The following is a 16,832-nucleotide window of genomic DNA, read 5'->3' on the forward strand; positions in this document are numbered from 1 at the left end:
CCCCTCATCTATTTCTTACTCGACTGCATGTTCAAAAGGCTGACTAGAGACAGCATTCTCGGCCACTGACTGTTTCTTCCCTAATGACTTTGTTCCCTACGGGCATTTGAATGAATATAATGGCCTGTATCCCCGAATCCCCATAACCTCTTGTGTTTTAGCTGGGATGTATGGGGAGGGATGCAGGTTTCATAGTATGATTCACCCTGGGAAGTGTTAAGGAGAGAATTTAGCTGACAATCAGTAAGTATACTCTGCAAATTATCAGCTAAAATCCAACATTACAGGCAACTAGTTAGTAAACGGAAATTAGTTTTTAAAAACTTATCTGTTGAGTAATTAATCCGCTGTGTGGTTTCATCCGCACATTTGTCAGTGGAATCAAATTTCAGTCCATTAGAGACTGTCAGCGTTCGTGACAGTTTAGCCCAGTGGGGGAGAATTTCTAACACAATGATTAGATTTTTATGCTATTGGGTAATTTATAGTCAATTTCTGAAGCATTTCTAAGGCAAGGCTTTGGGAATAAGACTTTAAAACAGGAGAAATTTTAGATGACTTTCCTGCAATATGCTAATGGATTCGTTTAAACATTAAATATAAAGATATCCAGATGTAATATGTTCTAAGCAAAGAACAAATAAATACAAATTATTACGGTTTCTTGCATTTACTATTATAACTCTGTCCCCTACTATAGAAAATTTCCCTCAAACTATGCTAGAAACCCAGCATGGGTTAAGTAATATTAATCTTAATTTTATTTTTACTTAATATTTTATACATTCTGACAATTAAATAAGATTGTAATTCATAATTCTTTTCCCTTCATATATAAGCAATTGTTTCAAAATATGACTCAAACTAAAAGCCAAAATATAGAGCTTTTGCCTCCAGATATGAATTACAATAGCTAAATATCACCATATATCCTCCTTGGTGTTCAGAGCTATTTAGAAAGTGGGCACTCATTCATGTCTGTTGGTTGGCTGTATGAAAGAACAAGAGGCATTAAATAGGATATTCTGCAACACAAATTAAACCAGAGCTCTAGGTGTTTTAAGCCACAGTGCATAAGATCTCATCCTTATCTAAGAAAAGAGACTTTTGGCCCATGTTTCTAAAAAGTAGGCAGTTGGATAAATCAAACATGCCAGTTTACTGAGCACCTGTGGTGTGCTCAGGGCACCCATGGATTGCTGCCTTTCAAAAATTGGAAGATAATAAATGGGAATTAATACTAAAGCTATGATTTGGATTCTAAATTACCTTTGGAGTCTTGTACAATCTCACAGATCTCTTGATACTAGAGGTGTGTACAAAAGCCTACTACTGAAATTTAGGTGAGAGAATGCTAACTAAACCAGCTTCCTACTAATTAAAGAAAAGATGCTTAGTTTCTGTTTGGACAGATTTTTTTTTTTTTGGTCTGTGAAATGGAGCTATCACTGTTCACAATGCAGGCTTTGGTCAGATCACCTATTTTAGAGCCCTGGGGATGGCTGGGGAGGGGAGGAGATGGAGATGCGCAGTTAAAAACTAGCGTCACAAGGGCTTCCCTGGTGGCACAGTGGTTGAGAGTCTGCCTGCCGATGCAGGGGACGCGGGTTCGTGCCCCGGTCCGGGAGGATCCCACATGCCGCGGAGCGGCTGGGCCTGTGAGCCAAGGCCACTGAGCCTGCGCGTCCGGAGCCTGTGCTCCGCAACGGGAGAGGCCACAACAGTGAGAGGCCCGTGTACGGCAAAAAAAAAAAAAAAAATACTAGTGTCACCCATGTGCCTATTTACCTAAACTGAGGTGGGCTGTGAGCACCAACTTGGATTTGTTCTCGGGCAGCTTCTGGTCTGTAGGAATTGCACCTCACCTAGAAGAGAAAACATCCCGATAATTATGTTTCAATTACACATTTTCTACTGCCTTAACTGCTCCAAATTATACTGAAGAGTAATTTTAGACTCAACGGATGACAAGCAGTTTTAGTAGATCAGATAACACCTTCATCAGTAGTAACATCTATTATTCCAATTCCCAGAGTAGAAAGTTTTATCATTGTGAATACTTCCAGAATTTGAGTAAATTAAGAGAGGTTTCCAAACAAATGCTTTAAATCAAGAGAATAGCATATGTGTCCAGGAATCAACCAATGTGTTCATTCAGTTAACATGCTTGGAATAGCCCTTATCAAATTTAACCACATTCGTTTGAATCAATAAAATGAATCAATCATCCATTATTGAATATGGTCATGAGAAGTAGGTAGTTTGCACCCTGGGTGCTTTGTTTGCTTCATCCTAGTTCAGGCCTTGGATAGAAGGACACTGCTCCATCTCCTTTGAAGTTAGGCATGGCTATATGACTTGCTCTGACCAATAAAATGTGAGCAGAAGTGATATATGTCACTTCCTGGCAGAAGCTTTAAAAATCTGGCAGAAGTTTTAAGAGTATTAAGAACAATTTAAGATGCTACAATTAAGGGCCAGTGCACATTTCCTCGTATTTCTTCCCTACTCCTATGGTGACCACGGAAGCACATGTGGAGATAAAGACTCCAAAACCCAGGTCCTTGAGTAGTAACTACGAGCAGAGCCCCAGTGCTGACCCATGCTGGACATGGAACATGGACAAGAAAAAAACCTTTCCTTGCACTGTCTGTTCATGTACCCTCACCTACTTAATCCTGATTTGAACTGTGTCTTGAAATATGATATAGCTTGACGTATGAATAGAACTAGGAAACATGAATATGATGGGGGGAATTCCAGGTGGAGGAGAAAATGGAAACAAAGACATATCTGAGAGAAGAAAAAGCAAGACAGTCAGCTTGGCTGGACTGTGTGGTGCATAGTGGGCAGCAATGGGAGACCAGGGGAGGGTGAGGATAGGGCCAGATTTCTGAAGTCCTGAGCAAGAGGCTACAGTGTTTAGACTATATTTAAACATTGGTTTTGAGCACAAAGGTGATAAAAAAAATATATTTTTAAAAGATTTATCTGGCAGGGGTATTTTAAAAGATTTATCTGGCAGTAGTTTGAAGATTATTTATGGGCCCCAGGAAGGTTCCCAATGAATGTCTACTAAATAAGTAGCAATGAGAAGAGAGAGAAGAAGGATAAGAAGAATATCTGAGGAAAAACTGACGGGTCACGGAAACTACAGGGATACAGGAAGCAGCAAAGGTGATACAATGCTATTGCTTTATTGCTTTTGATGAAGATAAACCATCCGTCACTGTGGTTCTCAATTTGACTTTGAAGATGTTTTTGTAATGGGAGCACTTAACTTCCTCAGAAGCTAGCTAAGGTGAAGTTGTTTCTCACAATTTTACCTCACTTTTTCGTATGTTATTTCCTCTTACATTCTTCCATTATTATGTAGTATTGTCTTTGCTTCATGTATCATTTATGAGATTTCTAAAAGCACATTTTTGTTCGTACTGTTTTCCTAGTATCTTCCCAGGAGAGAAAATAATTTTACTCCTTATAAGCAGACTTATTTCAATGTATAGAAGGTTGAAAATCTCCTCAATCCGCTAGTAGGAAAAGCTCCAAGATAAATTTCTCATTAGTAATTTAAAATATCTTGTCATTTTTTTCTTAATCTCTTTAAAGTAAGTCATATATAGTTTGAAATTTTATTTGGAGACATTTCAAAACTATGACTGTAACGTTGATATCAGTTAATTTACTTCATCTACTAAGATGGACCTTAAGTTAGAAAGTAAGAACTTAAATAAGAACTGACAGACCTTGTACTTTGTCCTCTAGAGTAGAGGACAGCAAACATTTTCTGTAAAGGACAGATAATAAATATTTTAGGCTTTGCAGATCGTAAGTCTCTGTTTTAACTGCTCAACTCTGCCACTGTAGCACAAAAACAGCCATAGACAATGTGTAAAGTATAGAGCATGGCTGTTTTCCAATAAAACATTATTTACAAAAATAGACAGCGGCAACATATGGCTCACGGGTTCTAGTTTGCGAATCCCTGCTCTAGAAAGTTCTAACTATATCTGTGTTCTTATTTTAGATATCTGGCCCAGTACTGACCCAAAAGAAAGTCTCCTTAATTGAACTGTGTTAATCTCAGTGTTTTCAAGCAATTTATTTAAAAATGTCAAGTGTCTTCAATATACCCAGCCTCTTTGCTGGATGCTATGGAGATAAATAAGAAGTGTATGAAGATGTACGAGCTATGAAGATAAAAGTAAAAGTCTTTTACATTTTGATAACAATTAAGTATTCAACTGCATGGTAATGAAGATAAATGCAAAGGAGTTGGAGATTTCTTTTTAACGAGAACTGGAGTCCTTGGGGAAGTTTGTGGAAGATGCGGAGGAGGTGGAACTTGACATGGATCCTGAAGGTAAAGATGGAACTGAATAATCTGAGGGGGAGGAGTACAAAGGGGGTCGTCACTTTGTAGAAGGAAAATCAAAAGCAAAACCACAGACAATAATGAGCAGAACATTGTGCGGTGGAAGTGAGGACACCTGCCGGCTAAGTGTGAGTCTGGTGGAGCTATGGGAATTTAGAGTTGGTTGGGTAGAGTTGGATAAGACTGAGGAGAACTTTGAAAGGTGTTCGGTCTCAATGTGGTGGGCACTTGGGAGCCACTGCAGTTCCTTCGGCAGGTCAGTAATGAAATTAAAATGCTATTTCAGTGGCATGTAAGACACGCAGTGGTAGAAAGACGCCGAGGTCAGGAAAACATGCCATAAGGCTGTTGGGATAATCCAGAGTAGACGAGATCGAGGCTGACAGTCTATAGATGACGAAATAGGGTAATGGGGAGAAACGGAGGCTGAATCTGAAGAGCAGTTAAAAGGATGAAACATCAGCTTTTGGGACACATGTCATAAAAATGAGGACAGGTAAATCAAATAAGACCTAAGAATCCAGGTTTCTTAACCAGGAAGACCCAAAGACTGAGGGTGAGGGTGTGTTGATAGAAGTGAGAAAACTAAAAAGGAAAGTCACTTTGTGGTTGACTCCACTTTTGCTGATGTCAGGTTGATAAATGATCATTTATTTAGTGTTGTCATGTCAGCTTTAAGAAACAAAGACCCCAGACAGATGAGAATTCTTTAGCCAGAGTCAACCGAAGAAGACGTGGAAATGAATGAGCTTACTGAGGAGTGAACGAAAAGAGGAACAGAAAGTTGTACTGATGAAAACTTTTGCCCAGTTTTGAGCATACAGATACAGATTTGCCCACTGTGAGGCCATGCATCAGAACCGTCATCAACCCACCCCAGACTTGTTTGAAAATGAGGCTACATATTGTGACATAAACCAGTGCAATAACCGAATAACAAAGAACAACTGGCACTTGGCTCACTGGCCAGATACTCGAACTCAGAATTGTACCTTATTTAGGGCACATCTTTCAATTTCTGCTCAGAGAGCCCATTAAACTCACAAAAGGGTGACATGACTCTCCTTGCCTTTGTTGTTGTTGTTTTCAGCTCTAGTTGTCTTCACATGTTCATTTGGCAGTTGGGAACATAGCCTTGAGGGTCCCCCACAGGTTGAGAGTGGTGGGGTAAAGTCAGCAAATGAGGTGAAGGAGGAGAAATGCAGGAAACCACAGGGCCAAGAAAGCCAAAGAACAAGTCACTAGAAATGGTTACAAATAGTATCAAATACATTAAGAAGTCAGGATATACTAAAAATCAAGTGAGTTACCACAAGGCTGGTAACCCACTTGATAAAAAATACCAATAAACCTTGATTCAGTCAGTTAATTAATTATGTCCCATAGAACATAAAGGTGATATTTGTCCAGAAAATAAGCAGCAAGATAAGACTGCAGCTGAAATCAAAGTTATGCCATTAAACTTTGGTGCCAAACCTTTGATCTAGGGAGCAAGCCAAAGCCCCACGTCTCATCTTTGATGCCCCTTCCTTGGTCTTACTCACTTGAGCATAACTCAGGAAGAAAAGCTGGCTGTTGGTGAACTCAATGCCGGGTAGGAGAGGCTCCTCAACCCCCTGCCTCTTGTCATTTATCCATTTCCTGTAAGCCTGGGGAGAGAAGTAGAAGAGATGATCTGCTGCAATAATGGCTCTTCTCTTTTCTCAGCCAGCGCAGAGATATTAAATATATCCTCCACCATGTGCAAAATGTAGCCTATCAAGTTTTCCTTTAAGAAAACAAACACCTGGAAATGCAAGTCAACGTTGTATTGCTTAACAGTGAAGCAGGTTCACCTGCAAAAAGACCTTTCACTCAATAGATACCAAACCAGCTGGGCCAAAGTGGGCACATGTTAAATAATGCCCCCTTCCCCCAAAAAGCTTTTCTTTGTATTCCTACCAGGGAACAAACAAATCTAACACAATGGCAAGCCATATGGAAATAAATTGGGGGGCCAATCTATGGGCAATTTTTTTTAATTTTGCCAGGTAAGAGGGAAAACTATAATCTTCAATCATCATCATTTTATAAAATAAAGTATATTTTAACTAGAATAGAGGAAAGATATAACCTCAGAATAACAGCTTGGTCTTTACACTGAATGCATTTAGCTTTATGAATGTCTTTCTACATCATCCTCTTATCTTGCTGCTTATGTGTCTTGTTTAACCATGGACCAGTGGATGATGAAAACATTATTATGGACTCTTACCTGGCCCACTATATGAGAACCCCTAGCCTCTGACCGTAATTTAGAAGTTTGGTATTTTAAGAGAAAATTATAAGGAGGGCTACAGAGACTGTACTCAAGAAAACGCCTATGAACCTCGCCCTGAGATTTCTGTAGCATGTTTTAATATTACACTGAATGTACCTTCTGAAAACTATCCTTTAAATACATGATTCTTAAAAACAAATATTACTTTTAGGGTGACTTTACTCCCCAAAAAGGAAAAAGAAAGAAATGCAGCCCTATTCATATAATAGAATATAATAGAGTCAATGGGGAAATATAATTCAATTTACAGAAATTCACAGAATTTACAGAACTCTAACTCCTCAAGAAAATGTCTGTGGTGTAAATTGAGGTGCACCCGTATGGTATTTTATAGTTTAATTTTTAAAATCACAGCAAATGTTGCAGTGCGTACCCTAAAAGCTTGTCGCAGACCTCCATTATCGGCAATATTTTCTCCCAGGGTCCTCTTCCCCTTTACCTAACAAAAAGAAAATAAGAGTGTTTGACAGCCAACTGTCATTCAGCAAGAGGCATAAGTATGATAGCAAGAGAAAGTGCCATATTTTAAAGAGAAAATTGCATTCAATAAATCAGAGGTAGTCATAACATATTGTGAGATGGCAAACTAACCCCAGCAAGGTGCTCCTGAACATAATTTCTGTTTTATCACGCTACACATTTCTTTCTCACCCACCTCTCTATTCTCACCAATTTAGCCAGCTCTAATAAAATGTTAACATATTCTGAGTGACTCTGGTTAAGTGGGGAAAAAATAGAAATATCAACATACAGGTTACTTTCTCTGATTAACTCACCTAATTTGAGTATTCTTTTCAGTGTGCTTTATGTTTCCAAATATCTACCATCCACACAGGAGCAAGGTTTTAAGACCAACCATTACCATTTTACCTTCAGCAAATTCCATGAAAAATTAAAAAGAGGATAGCTCTCATGGGGAACAAAAATCCAACAGAAGTAGTGCAGACCACAAGGTCAAGGTTTGCAATATGTATGACAACCAGCCAAGCACAGTGAAGAAATTCTACCAAACATTTGAAGATTGTTTCTAAAACCCTTAAATAGGCTAGGACAAAAAAATATTCTAAACCAAGATGGCCCACAAGCCAAAATCCAACCTCCTGCGTGTTTTTCTACAGGCTGCAAGGTAAGCCTGGATTTAACATTTTTCAACAATTGGGGAGCAAACAGAAAGGAGGATAATATCTTGTTGCATGTGAAAATTATACAAAGTTCAAATTTCAGTGTCCATAATTCAAGTTTTATTGGAACACAGGCACATTCATTCAAATACGTATTGTCTGTGGCTGTTTCCTTCCTACAGTGGCAGAGTTGAGTAGGTGCAACAGAGACCTTACAACTCACAAAGCCGAAATTATTTACTACCTGGCCCTTTACAGAAAAAGTTTGCCAATCCCTGCGTCAGAGACAAAATAATGCCCTATAATAATAAAGATGTCTATGTCATAAAAAAAATTACTGTGAAAATATTACTTTATGTGGCAAAAGTGACATTTAAAATATGATTAACGATCCTGAGCTGCAGACATTAGCCTACATTATCCAGGTGAGTTCAATGTAATTACAAGGGTCTGTACAAATAGAGGAAAAGGAAGTCAGGAGAGTGAGTGTGTCCGAGGGATGCAACGTGAGGAGACTTGACCAGTCACTGCTGGCTTTGAAGAAGAAAGGGGCCAGGAGTCAAAGAATGTGGGCAGCCTCTAAAAGCTAGAAAAGGCAAGGAAAGAGATTCTCTCCTACAGCAGCTAGAAAGGAAAGCAGCCCTGGTGACACCTTGACGTTAGCTCACTGAGACCTCAGTCAGAAATACAGAACTGTAAAATAATAAATTTGTGTTGTTTCAAGTCACTAAGTTTGTGGTGATTTGTTATAGCAGCAACAGGAAACTAATACACATTGTTCTAAACTTTCAAGCCACAGATGCTACCAACTCTTTATTTTTAAGCTAGCCCAATCCCCCAGGTATCAAACAATACCAATGAATAAAAACTAATCTTCAGAAAACATTAATCTCTGTAATCACCCAGGATCCTCCTAGCTTCAGTCCCCAAAAGTTAACACTCCTGCTTTACATACCTTCTTTCTTTTATTACACTCCTACGAGGTAAGTGCTATTATCACCATCCTTGCTTAACAAATGAGGAATCTAAAGCTGAGAGTGTGTCGCAGATGTCATTGGTGCTGCACCAAATCCCCTTTTCTACCAGGACTGTGAACCCAGTCCTGTAACTGCTAGTGGCTCAGGAAGATTAAGCTTAGCTTAGGGGAATCCCCTCACCTTGAGCTTGCTGGGAGGTGATACCCCCACCTCTCAGTAACTGACTGATGTACAGTTAGAATAGCCCAGCCCCTTATCCCAGGCTGAACAATTCCTGCGATGCAATTCATGCTCCAGAATCCTCTATGGGATCAAACTGAGGCTAAACTTCTGAAACCAACAGGTCTTCCTTGCCACCTTACAGGTTTCTCCTGAAACTACTTCTGCAACGAACCTTTTTATCTAAGAAACCCCTATCTTGGGCTCTGCTTCTAATGGACCTGACCTAAGAGTGATTAACTGAACTGCCCATATTTCACAAGGATTCGAACCCAAGCAGTCTCTGTCCAGAGCCTTTGCTCCGTAATATGTTACCTTCTCAAGTCTTAACTCCTCTTGACTCTAGTGCTTCTGTTTATAACCACTCATGCTCAAATTTAATCTCCTTCCTTGTTCCCCTAAGCTTTTCTTTTAGAGGTTTGAGGACTAGCTTCACCCCTCAGGCCCCTCCCACTCTGGACCACCTCAGTAGACCATATGGCCCTAGATTTTTTTTTCAGTATTTTTTCTTTTTCATCATTTTTTTTTTTTTTCGGTACACAGGCCTCTCACTGCCGTGGCCTCTCCCGCCACGGAGCACAGGCTCCGGACGCCCAGGCCCAGCAGCATGGCCCACGGGCCCAGCCGCTCCGTAGCATGCGGGATCCCCCCAGACCGGGGCACAAACCCGTGCTCCCTGCATCAGCAGACGGACCCCCAACCACTGCGCCACCAGGGAAGCCCTCATCAGTATTTTTTTTAAAGTTGAGAATTATGTTTCTGTTTTTGTTTTTTTAATTAATTTATTTATTTTATTTTATTTTTGGCTGCGTTGGGTCTTTGTAGCTGCATGCAGGCTTTTCTCTGGTTGCAGCGAGCGGGGGCTACTCTTCGTTGTGGTCCACGGGCTTCTCATTGTGGTGGCTTCTCTTGTTGCAGAGCACGGGCTCTAGGCGCGCGGGCTTCAGTAGTTGTGGCACACAGGCTCAGTAGTTCTGGCTCGTGGGCTCTAGAGCGCAGGCTCGGTAGTTGTGGCACACGGGCTTAGCTGCTCCGTGGCATGTGGGATCTTCCTGGACCAGGGCTGGAACCCGTGTCCCCTGCATTGGCAGGCAGATTCTTAACCACTGTGCCACCAGGGAAGCCCCATGGCCCTAGGTTTGCCTCTCAGGACTCAACAGCTGCTAACAGCCCGTTTCTCTGATGCTCCATTGGAGCTCCCGCAAGTCCAACGCAAATAATGGTTCAGGTACAGAGGATTGGCCTCCACAAATGGAGCCAGAAAAATAAAGCATGGCCCTTTATATCCACAAAGGAAGCCACGCCCTCTCCTTGCGGAATGAGACTGAAGCTGTTTTCTGACGGTTGAATGGATTTATGCTGAGACAGGCATGCCCTTTCTATCGTCCTTGTTGCAAAGGTACACATTTGTCAGAATTCAGCTTCAGTATCTGACACTTTGGCCAAAATGGATGTTGTAGAATAGTCTCCGCCCAATACATCACCCAGGTTTAAAATGAACTTCAAATAAGAGAACACGAGCATGATATGGGGGGAGCAGCAGTAGTGATGTTGGAGTCATACCAATCTAAGCTCTAATGTAGATTCTACCATGGGTTTTAATCACTCTGAGCCTCAGTTTCCTCATATGTAAAACAGGCTAGTAATATGCACACCTCTCAGAACCAGTATGAGGATTAAATGTGTTTCAATTAAGTGTAAAGTCTAACTCCCATGCCTGCATATAATAATCACCAGGAAATATGCATTCCCCTTCCTCCAAGAAAACTGCTCTTCTATTGTTTTTTGGTTTTTTAGCCCCTATTGTATTGTTCTCTCCTGGGATGGCATACCTATGAGTATGTCACAAAGTATTAGGAATATTAACTACAATTTATTGAGCACTTATTGCATAGCAGGCATCATGCCGGTGCTTTACATTATCTCAGTCATTTAATTCTTAAGACAAACTAACGAGTTCAAAACTAGCTGCCCATTTCACAGATGAAGACTCTGAGACACAGGAACGTTAAATAACTCGCCCAAGTTCAAAAAAAACTTACAACGTGCAACTGGTTGAACCAAAATCTGGAGCTGTGTCTGACTCTAGAATCCCTCCTCTATGCTTTTTTTTTTTTTTAGAGGTACTTTGCTAGTTTCTGTAATCAAACCCATGCAGATAAGACCTTACAAACTTAATACAGACTGTTACCCCTGTCCAAACGGAAAAATTATGTTTAATGTTTCTATACCAATATGGCTGTTAGTTTCTATACAATGCCAACCCAACATGGTACAACCGGGATACTTTCTCCAAAGTTGACAGCACAGATAAAGTTTCTAAATATTCAAATTATATATATGTGTGTATAGAGAGAGCGGTATAGATAGATAGATAGATTTATATAAAAGGCCGATAGTAGTATATGACGCATCAGTAGCAGCAACAGCTTATCCAGGTTCTACAGTCATCTGAACAAAATTAGAGACATCTAGCACATGCTATCAAAAATAAAAAGGCAAAAAACAAACCCCCAGAAAACAGCAATGTTCTGTTACTGTTGTGGTACCTGGCACCGTTTCTTTTATTAGCTTCTCAATCATCATCTGGGAAGAACCCTATGCTTTTCCTGAAGCAACATATATTCTAGATGGATTTTCACAATGTGATAACCCCTGAATTGAAAAGAGATACACAGAAGCGCCCCTTTTAGGTCTTCCCATGACACAGTTGTAGATATTTTTAAAATATATGGGCAGAGAAATGGCTTTCCAGGACACTGATAAAGGAGCTAGAGATACTATTCAAGGATACAGAGTCTGGTTTCTCCTCCTGGATAAGGGATGGTCTCCCTGGTGCTGTATACGCTTTCAGAACCAGGAGAACCGGCTCAGTGTTCATAAACGTTCCCTTTAAAAGTGCACAGACTGTTACCTAAATTCTTCTGGAATGGTGAAATAAACCCCAGTATAATAGACTTGAGGCATAGTGAGGTTTCAGGTGCTTTCCCAGCCCAAGTTGTCAGGATGGAGCACGTGCCTGACTAACAGACCAAGAGACTCTGGGGAAACTACGTGTAAATACACTGTGACCTACTCCAGTTCTGTGTGGTCCCCTGCTTCTCTTAGGTGTTGTGCCCTTGACTAGATGAATTAGGAGGATACAGTTTGCATGTGCGTTTTAGAGGAAGATCTTCATGCAGATCCATACCTATCAACAATTCTTCATTATTGGTCGCACTGTCAAACACAGTGAGAGAAATCTGTGTCTTGTAACTATGAAAGCAGGGACAGAAAATACAATGGAAAACTACAAGAAAAAACGAATAGTGGGGGAAGGGAATGAAAGCTAACCTGATCAAACCAGCAAAATAAGAAAAGAAAAAAGAAGTAAAAACAATGTACAGGAGATAAACTATAAAATCGTATTTCAAAACCGAAAACAAATACCAAACAGATGGGAAGGCATACCACGTTCTTGAACAAGAAGACTATGACAAAAATGTCATTCCATACATTTAATGCGATTTAACTTAGAATCTCAATGAGATTCTCTTGGGGAGTGGGTGGAGAATGGGCAAAATGATCTTGGAGTGTATACAGAAGTATATTTGCCTGAGAATGGCCAAGTATATAAAAGAAGAACAGTGAGGCAGCGCTTGCATTGGCAGATACCAGAAAAATCCATAGAGCCATAGTAATAACACATTGGTATAGAAATCAACAAATAGATCAGTGGAATAGAATATAGAATCCAGAAATTTATCTCAGTATATATGAGATTCTAATATTTGACAAACATTCAATTAAGTAAGAAAAAAACGTCTTTTAGTCACTGATGCTGGATCAATTGACTATCCTCTTGGAAGAAGATAAAAGTGAACTCTCGTATTAAACTTCACAGCGAAATAAGTTTCACACGCTTCAATATTTAAATGTAAAATAACAAAACAGTAAAAACCTTCCCAGAAAAGCTAGGAGACTACACATATGATATAGAATGGAAATGCAGAAACAATTTTTTAAGAGAGATAGGTATCTTTGACTATATGGAAATATTTAAATTTCGTTTGTCAAAAGATACCATATACAAAGTACAATGGATGAGAAATATATTGAGGAGAAAATAGTATAATATGAATGACAAAATAAAATTTTTAACATCTATAATATTTTGTAAGGTCTCATAAACTGACAAGTAAATAACTCAATACATAAATGCTCCTCCATCCATCACTGGTGGGAATATGAAATATTATAACTTCTTAATAACAGTAGGAATCTATCCTCTACAGAAAAAAAGAATATATACCTAATAAGAGTATTTAGTGCAGCAGTATTTATTGTGGAGAAATAACTGGAGACACAGTGTAACCCTCAACAAGACATTAGTCATCTGTGTTAGAGTACATTCACACCGTGGACTTTCAGGCAGCCACTGAAAACAGTGAAGTAAAAGCACGTGCGTGCACACACACGTGTGTATGTATGTATGTGTGTAACTCTACGTGAGCATGGGAAAAAGTACATCAGGGTTATTGAGATGGATTACAGGTGGAGAAGATAAAAGTGGTGAGAGGGAAAGGGGAAGGAGGTAGAGGTGAAGACAAAAAAGGAAAGGAACAACATTCCACACAGAAAAGCATGTATAAAATTACATTCGTGCCTTTATAGGAATGTATATATGTATATATAATAGAAAATCAGCATTTTAAAAGTCATTTCTTTTGTTCAAAATTCTTTATCTAAGAACTCTTAACCAATTCAGAGTCATTAATTCAAATGAGTGCCGTTTTATTTCAGTGAATTAAACCTAAGCAGTAGTTTGGAAGGAAATCTTTTTAATGGTATAGAGTGTAGATTTGTGAGAATTTTATTGTTTATCTTTGCTACAGCGTTTTCTGTACTAATCTGAATCTAGGAGAACAGACTAATGTTTAGGCCTGTGATTTTGAAACTTTAGCTTATATCAGAATCACCTGAGGGCTTATGAAAAGACAGACTGCCAGACCCCACGCTCCCACCCACCCCCCGCTCCCCACTCCCCACCCCCGAGATTCTCAGTCAATAGGTCTGGATTAAGACTAAAGAATTTACATCCCTGACAAGTTCCCCAGGGAGGCTGATGCTGTTGGCCTGGGAACCGCACTTTGAGAACCGATGGTCTAAAGCAAGCTAGTGTCTTCGTGAGGAAGAAGGACTCACAAGGTGCCCCCTTCGCCACAGCTGTACTCACGTTTAAGCCAGCTTTCTTCCAATAATAGTTGCTATACTGGCTAATCATGCACTTTGTTTTTTCCTTAAACTTTTCTTCTGAGTCAACAGACCACCAAGGATCCAGGTTTCCATTTTTATCATATTTTCTACCTGGCAAAAAGCAAAGTTAAAAGATACTCGTATTATTTATGGAAACAAATTCATCTCTTCATCTTCCCTTTCCCTCACTTCCACAAGCCTTGAGAAGACAGTTCCAGCAGCAGGGAGCGCTCCTGGAAGCAGTTCCTGCCTTCTCTCCAGTGCCACAGGTTAATTGTAAAAAGCAAGGAAAGGAGAAAGAGGTCTGAGGAAGTTCTTTCCTTCTAAGCAACAAAGAATACTTTAAGATTTATCAACTTATGGCATGTACCATTCTTGACCAATCTTAGATTCTTTGTTTTCACCTGCTCTGACCCAAAATATTCTCTAAATTATGAAATGAAATGGCTTTCAGAAAGCCCATGGAAGGAGTCAAAGCGCCACTACCAGTGAAATTCCAAACAATCCATAGGAACAGCCTCGGTGAGTCACTCACACCCTGCGACCACAGCCCCTGACTCAGCTCTAAAGGATCGTGTTTCCTCCAAGTTGCCAGGAGCCAAGAGACACATAAAACCTCTGTTATGAATCATTCCACAGCCATCAGTGTAGATGGAGGGCCCATCTGTCCTGCTTTGACAAGGAAGGTTGCTGTAAAGAGAGAACTTGGAACAAGAATGGAAATCTCCAAAACATAACAGAAAAAAAGATTAGTTATACATGCTTTTTTGCTACAGGCTCACTCTTCATTTTCTCTACAACCCTCAAAAAAAAGTCTGGGTGTATCTGGACTATCTTCTACACTCAAGGTTACTATTGGTTTAAATTTAATTATGCAGAGAACTCTTCACTGGGCTTACAAGAAAGTCCCCTCAGCAAAGGTGTTAACTGAAACAATCCAAAGCTCTTCAGCAAGGCTGGATGCCACTACCACCAACCCCTGGTAGAGCACAGTGTCACTGTCCCCTACCCACTAACCAAGCCATCATTAAATAGTTACTGTGCAATGCACTGTTCTAAGTATTGGTTACAGAGTGAAATGCCATCTTTAGATTCCATCCTTTGAGAGAGAATCCAAAAGGCTTCCAGAAGATTCTGAGGGAGAACTATACTTAAGTTTCCCAGGAAGAAAGGCCCAGAACCAAGAGACCACTACTGGCTTTTGTTTCTTAGCTAAGACTCTCCTCTCAGATAACCCAAACATGCAATTCAGAAAGTGTAGCTCTGGGGATTCAGATGACTACAAGGCAGCTACGTTTTAACAGGGAGGGGAGGCCAGGGGGCAAAAAACTTAGGTGATTAAGGAAAGGCTGGTGGGAGTACAAGAAGAATTATCCAGAAGCAGAGGAACCAAAAGGGTCTCTGGCCCTGGGGTAGGCATCCAGGAAAGGATGTTAGAGACATCACAGACATGGAAGAAAGAGGTCCCTCTATACAGTGTTGCCTTGGGCCAGGCAGTTCTTGAGTCTGCCCTGTAAATCACTGTGTGGATGTGGATGTGATCGCAATTTGCTGCTAATTCCTAAGTTTCGGAGATTTCATGTGGCTTTCCAATAAAACTCCAAAGTTAAAGGAGAAAGGAGTTCTGATTAAAAATGATGACTCTCAAAGGGCAATCATTTCTTTAGTTTATGCCATATTCTGCTCTTTCCTTTTGCTTAAATGTCATCAGGATACATAGCATACTCTATATTATTCATTATTAGGAAAGCATAGCCTTTCTAAAAAAATTCTGAATATATGACAGCATAGAGAAAAACAGAGATTAAGCATTGCATAATCCTTGAAATAGTATAAAGGATCTAGTCAGCCAAGCTTCAGAGTCCTAACTCGCTGAGTCCTAACTTGGCAGCATGTATAATCATCTTCAGAGCAGAGCTCACACCTCCAGGGAGAGCATCTCAAAATGGTGAGTAAAGAAATAAAAGGAAGAGAAGCTACAAAATAATTCCTGTAACTACTGTGGCAGCTACAGCAACCCAGATCTAAATGCAAAGCTAATTTCCTTGAAATTACAAGGTCTTTTTTTTTTTTCATTCTACCCCATCTCCAATGGGAACAATTATTTATTTATTGCAAGCTATCACAGCAAGACACGGGGGAAAGTTTTCAATCAGCAATCACACTGCTTTGGATAATTTCAGTCTATGATGATACCACTATGCAAAGATAATAGCAACAATTAACATCCATATGGTCAACATGACCATAAAAGCATCAGCTTATACACTGAACCAGTACTTACCATTATTATCAAATCCATGTGTAAATTCATGTCCAACAATTACTCCTATAGCGCCATAACTCAGAGATCTACAGCATAAATGTATAATTGGGAGAAAATTATAAGCATGAACATCAGAGCATAATCCTTCAATATCTTCTCAACAAAAAGCCAAGATAATCTGTTTACTAACCACACTCACAAAATTGTAAAAAAAAAAAAAAAAAGTAAACACATCCTTTTCATTGAAATAGACAAAGAAAATATAATTCCTAACATTGTCATTATGAACATTTATGGGCCTTAGTTCCTACCCTGTGAA

At 39.8% G+C, this 16,832-nt stretch overlaps 1 protein-coding gene across 1 annotated transcript in view; it reads right to left on the bottom strand.

Annotated features, from left to right (window-relative positions):
• PHEX (phosphate regulating endopeptidase X-linked) overlaps nucleotides 1-16,832 on the bottom strand; it is a 234,136-nt gene that overhangs the window by 14,491 nt on the left and 202,813 nt on the right. The window contains exons 18-22 of the mRNA XM_089904684.1: nucleotides 16,532-16,599; nucleotides 14,228-14,358; nucleotides 7,069-7,134; nucleotides 5,920-6,024; nucleotides 1,789-1,865 (exon numbers count right to left, since the gene is read on the bottom strand). Coding sequence (XP_089760810.1) covers nucleotides 1,789-1,865; nucleotides 5,920-6,024; nucleotides 7,069-7,134; nucleotides 14,228-14,358; nucleotides 16,532-16,599 — 447 coding nt within the window. The remainder of the gene's footprint in view (nucleotides 1-1,788; nucleotides 1,866-5,919; nucleotides 6,025-7,068; nucleotides 7,135-14,227; nucleotides 14,359-16,531; nucleotides 16,600-16,832) is intronic.

The sequence above is a fragment of the Delphinapterus leucas genome, chromosome X, assembly GCF_059928025.1.
Source record: "Delphinapterus leucas isolate spDelLeu-1000000601 "Yukka" chromosome X, BTC_Dleu_Yukka2, whole genome shotgun sequence".
NCBI lineage: Eukaryota > Metazoa > Chordata > Mammalia > Artiodactyla > Monodontidae > Delphinapterus > Delphinapterus leucas.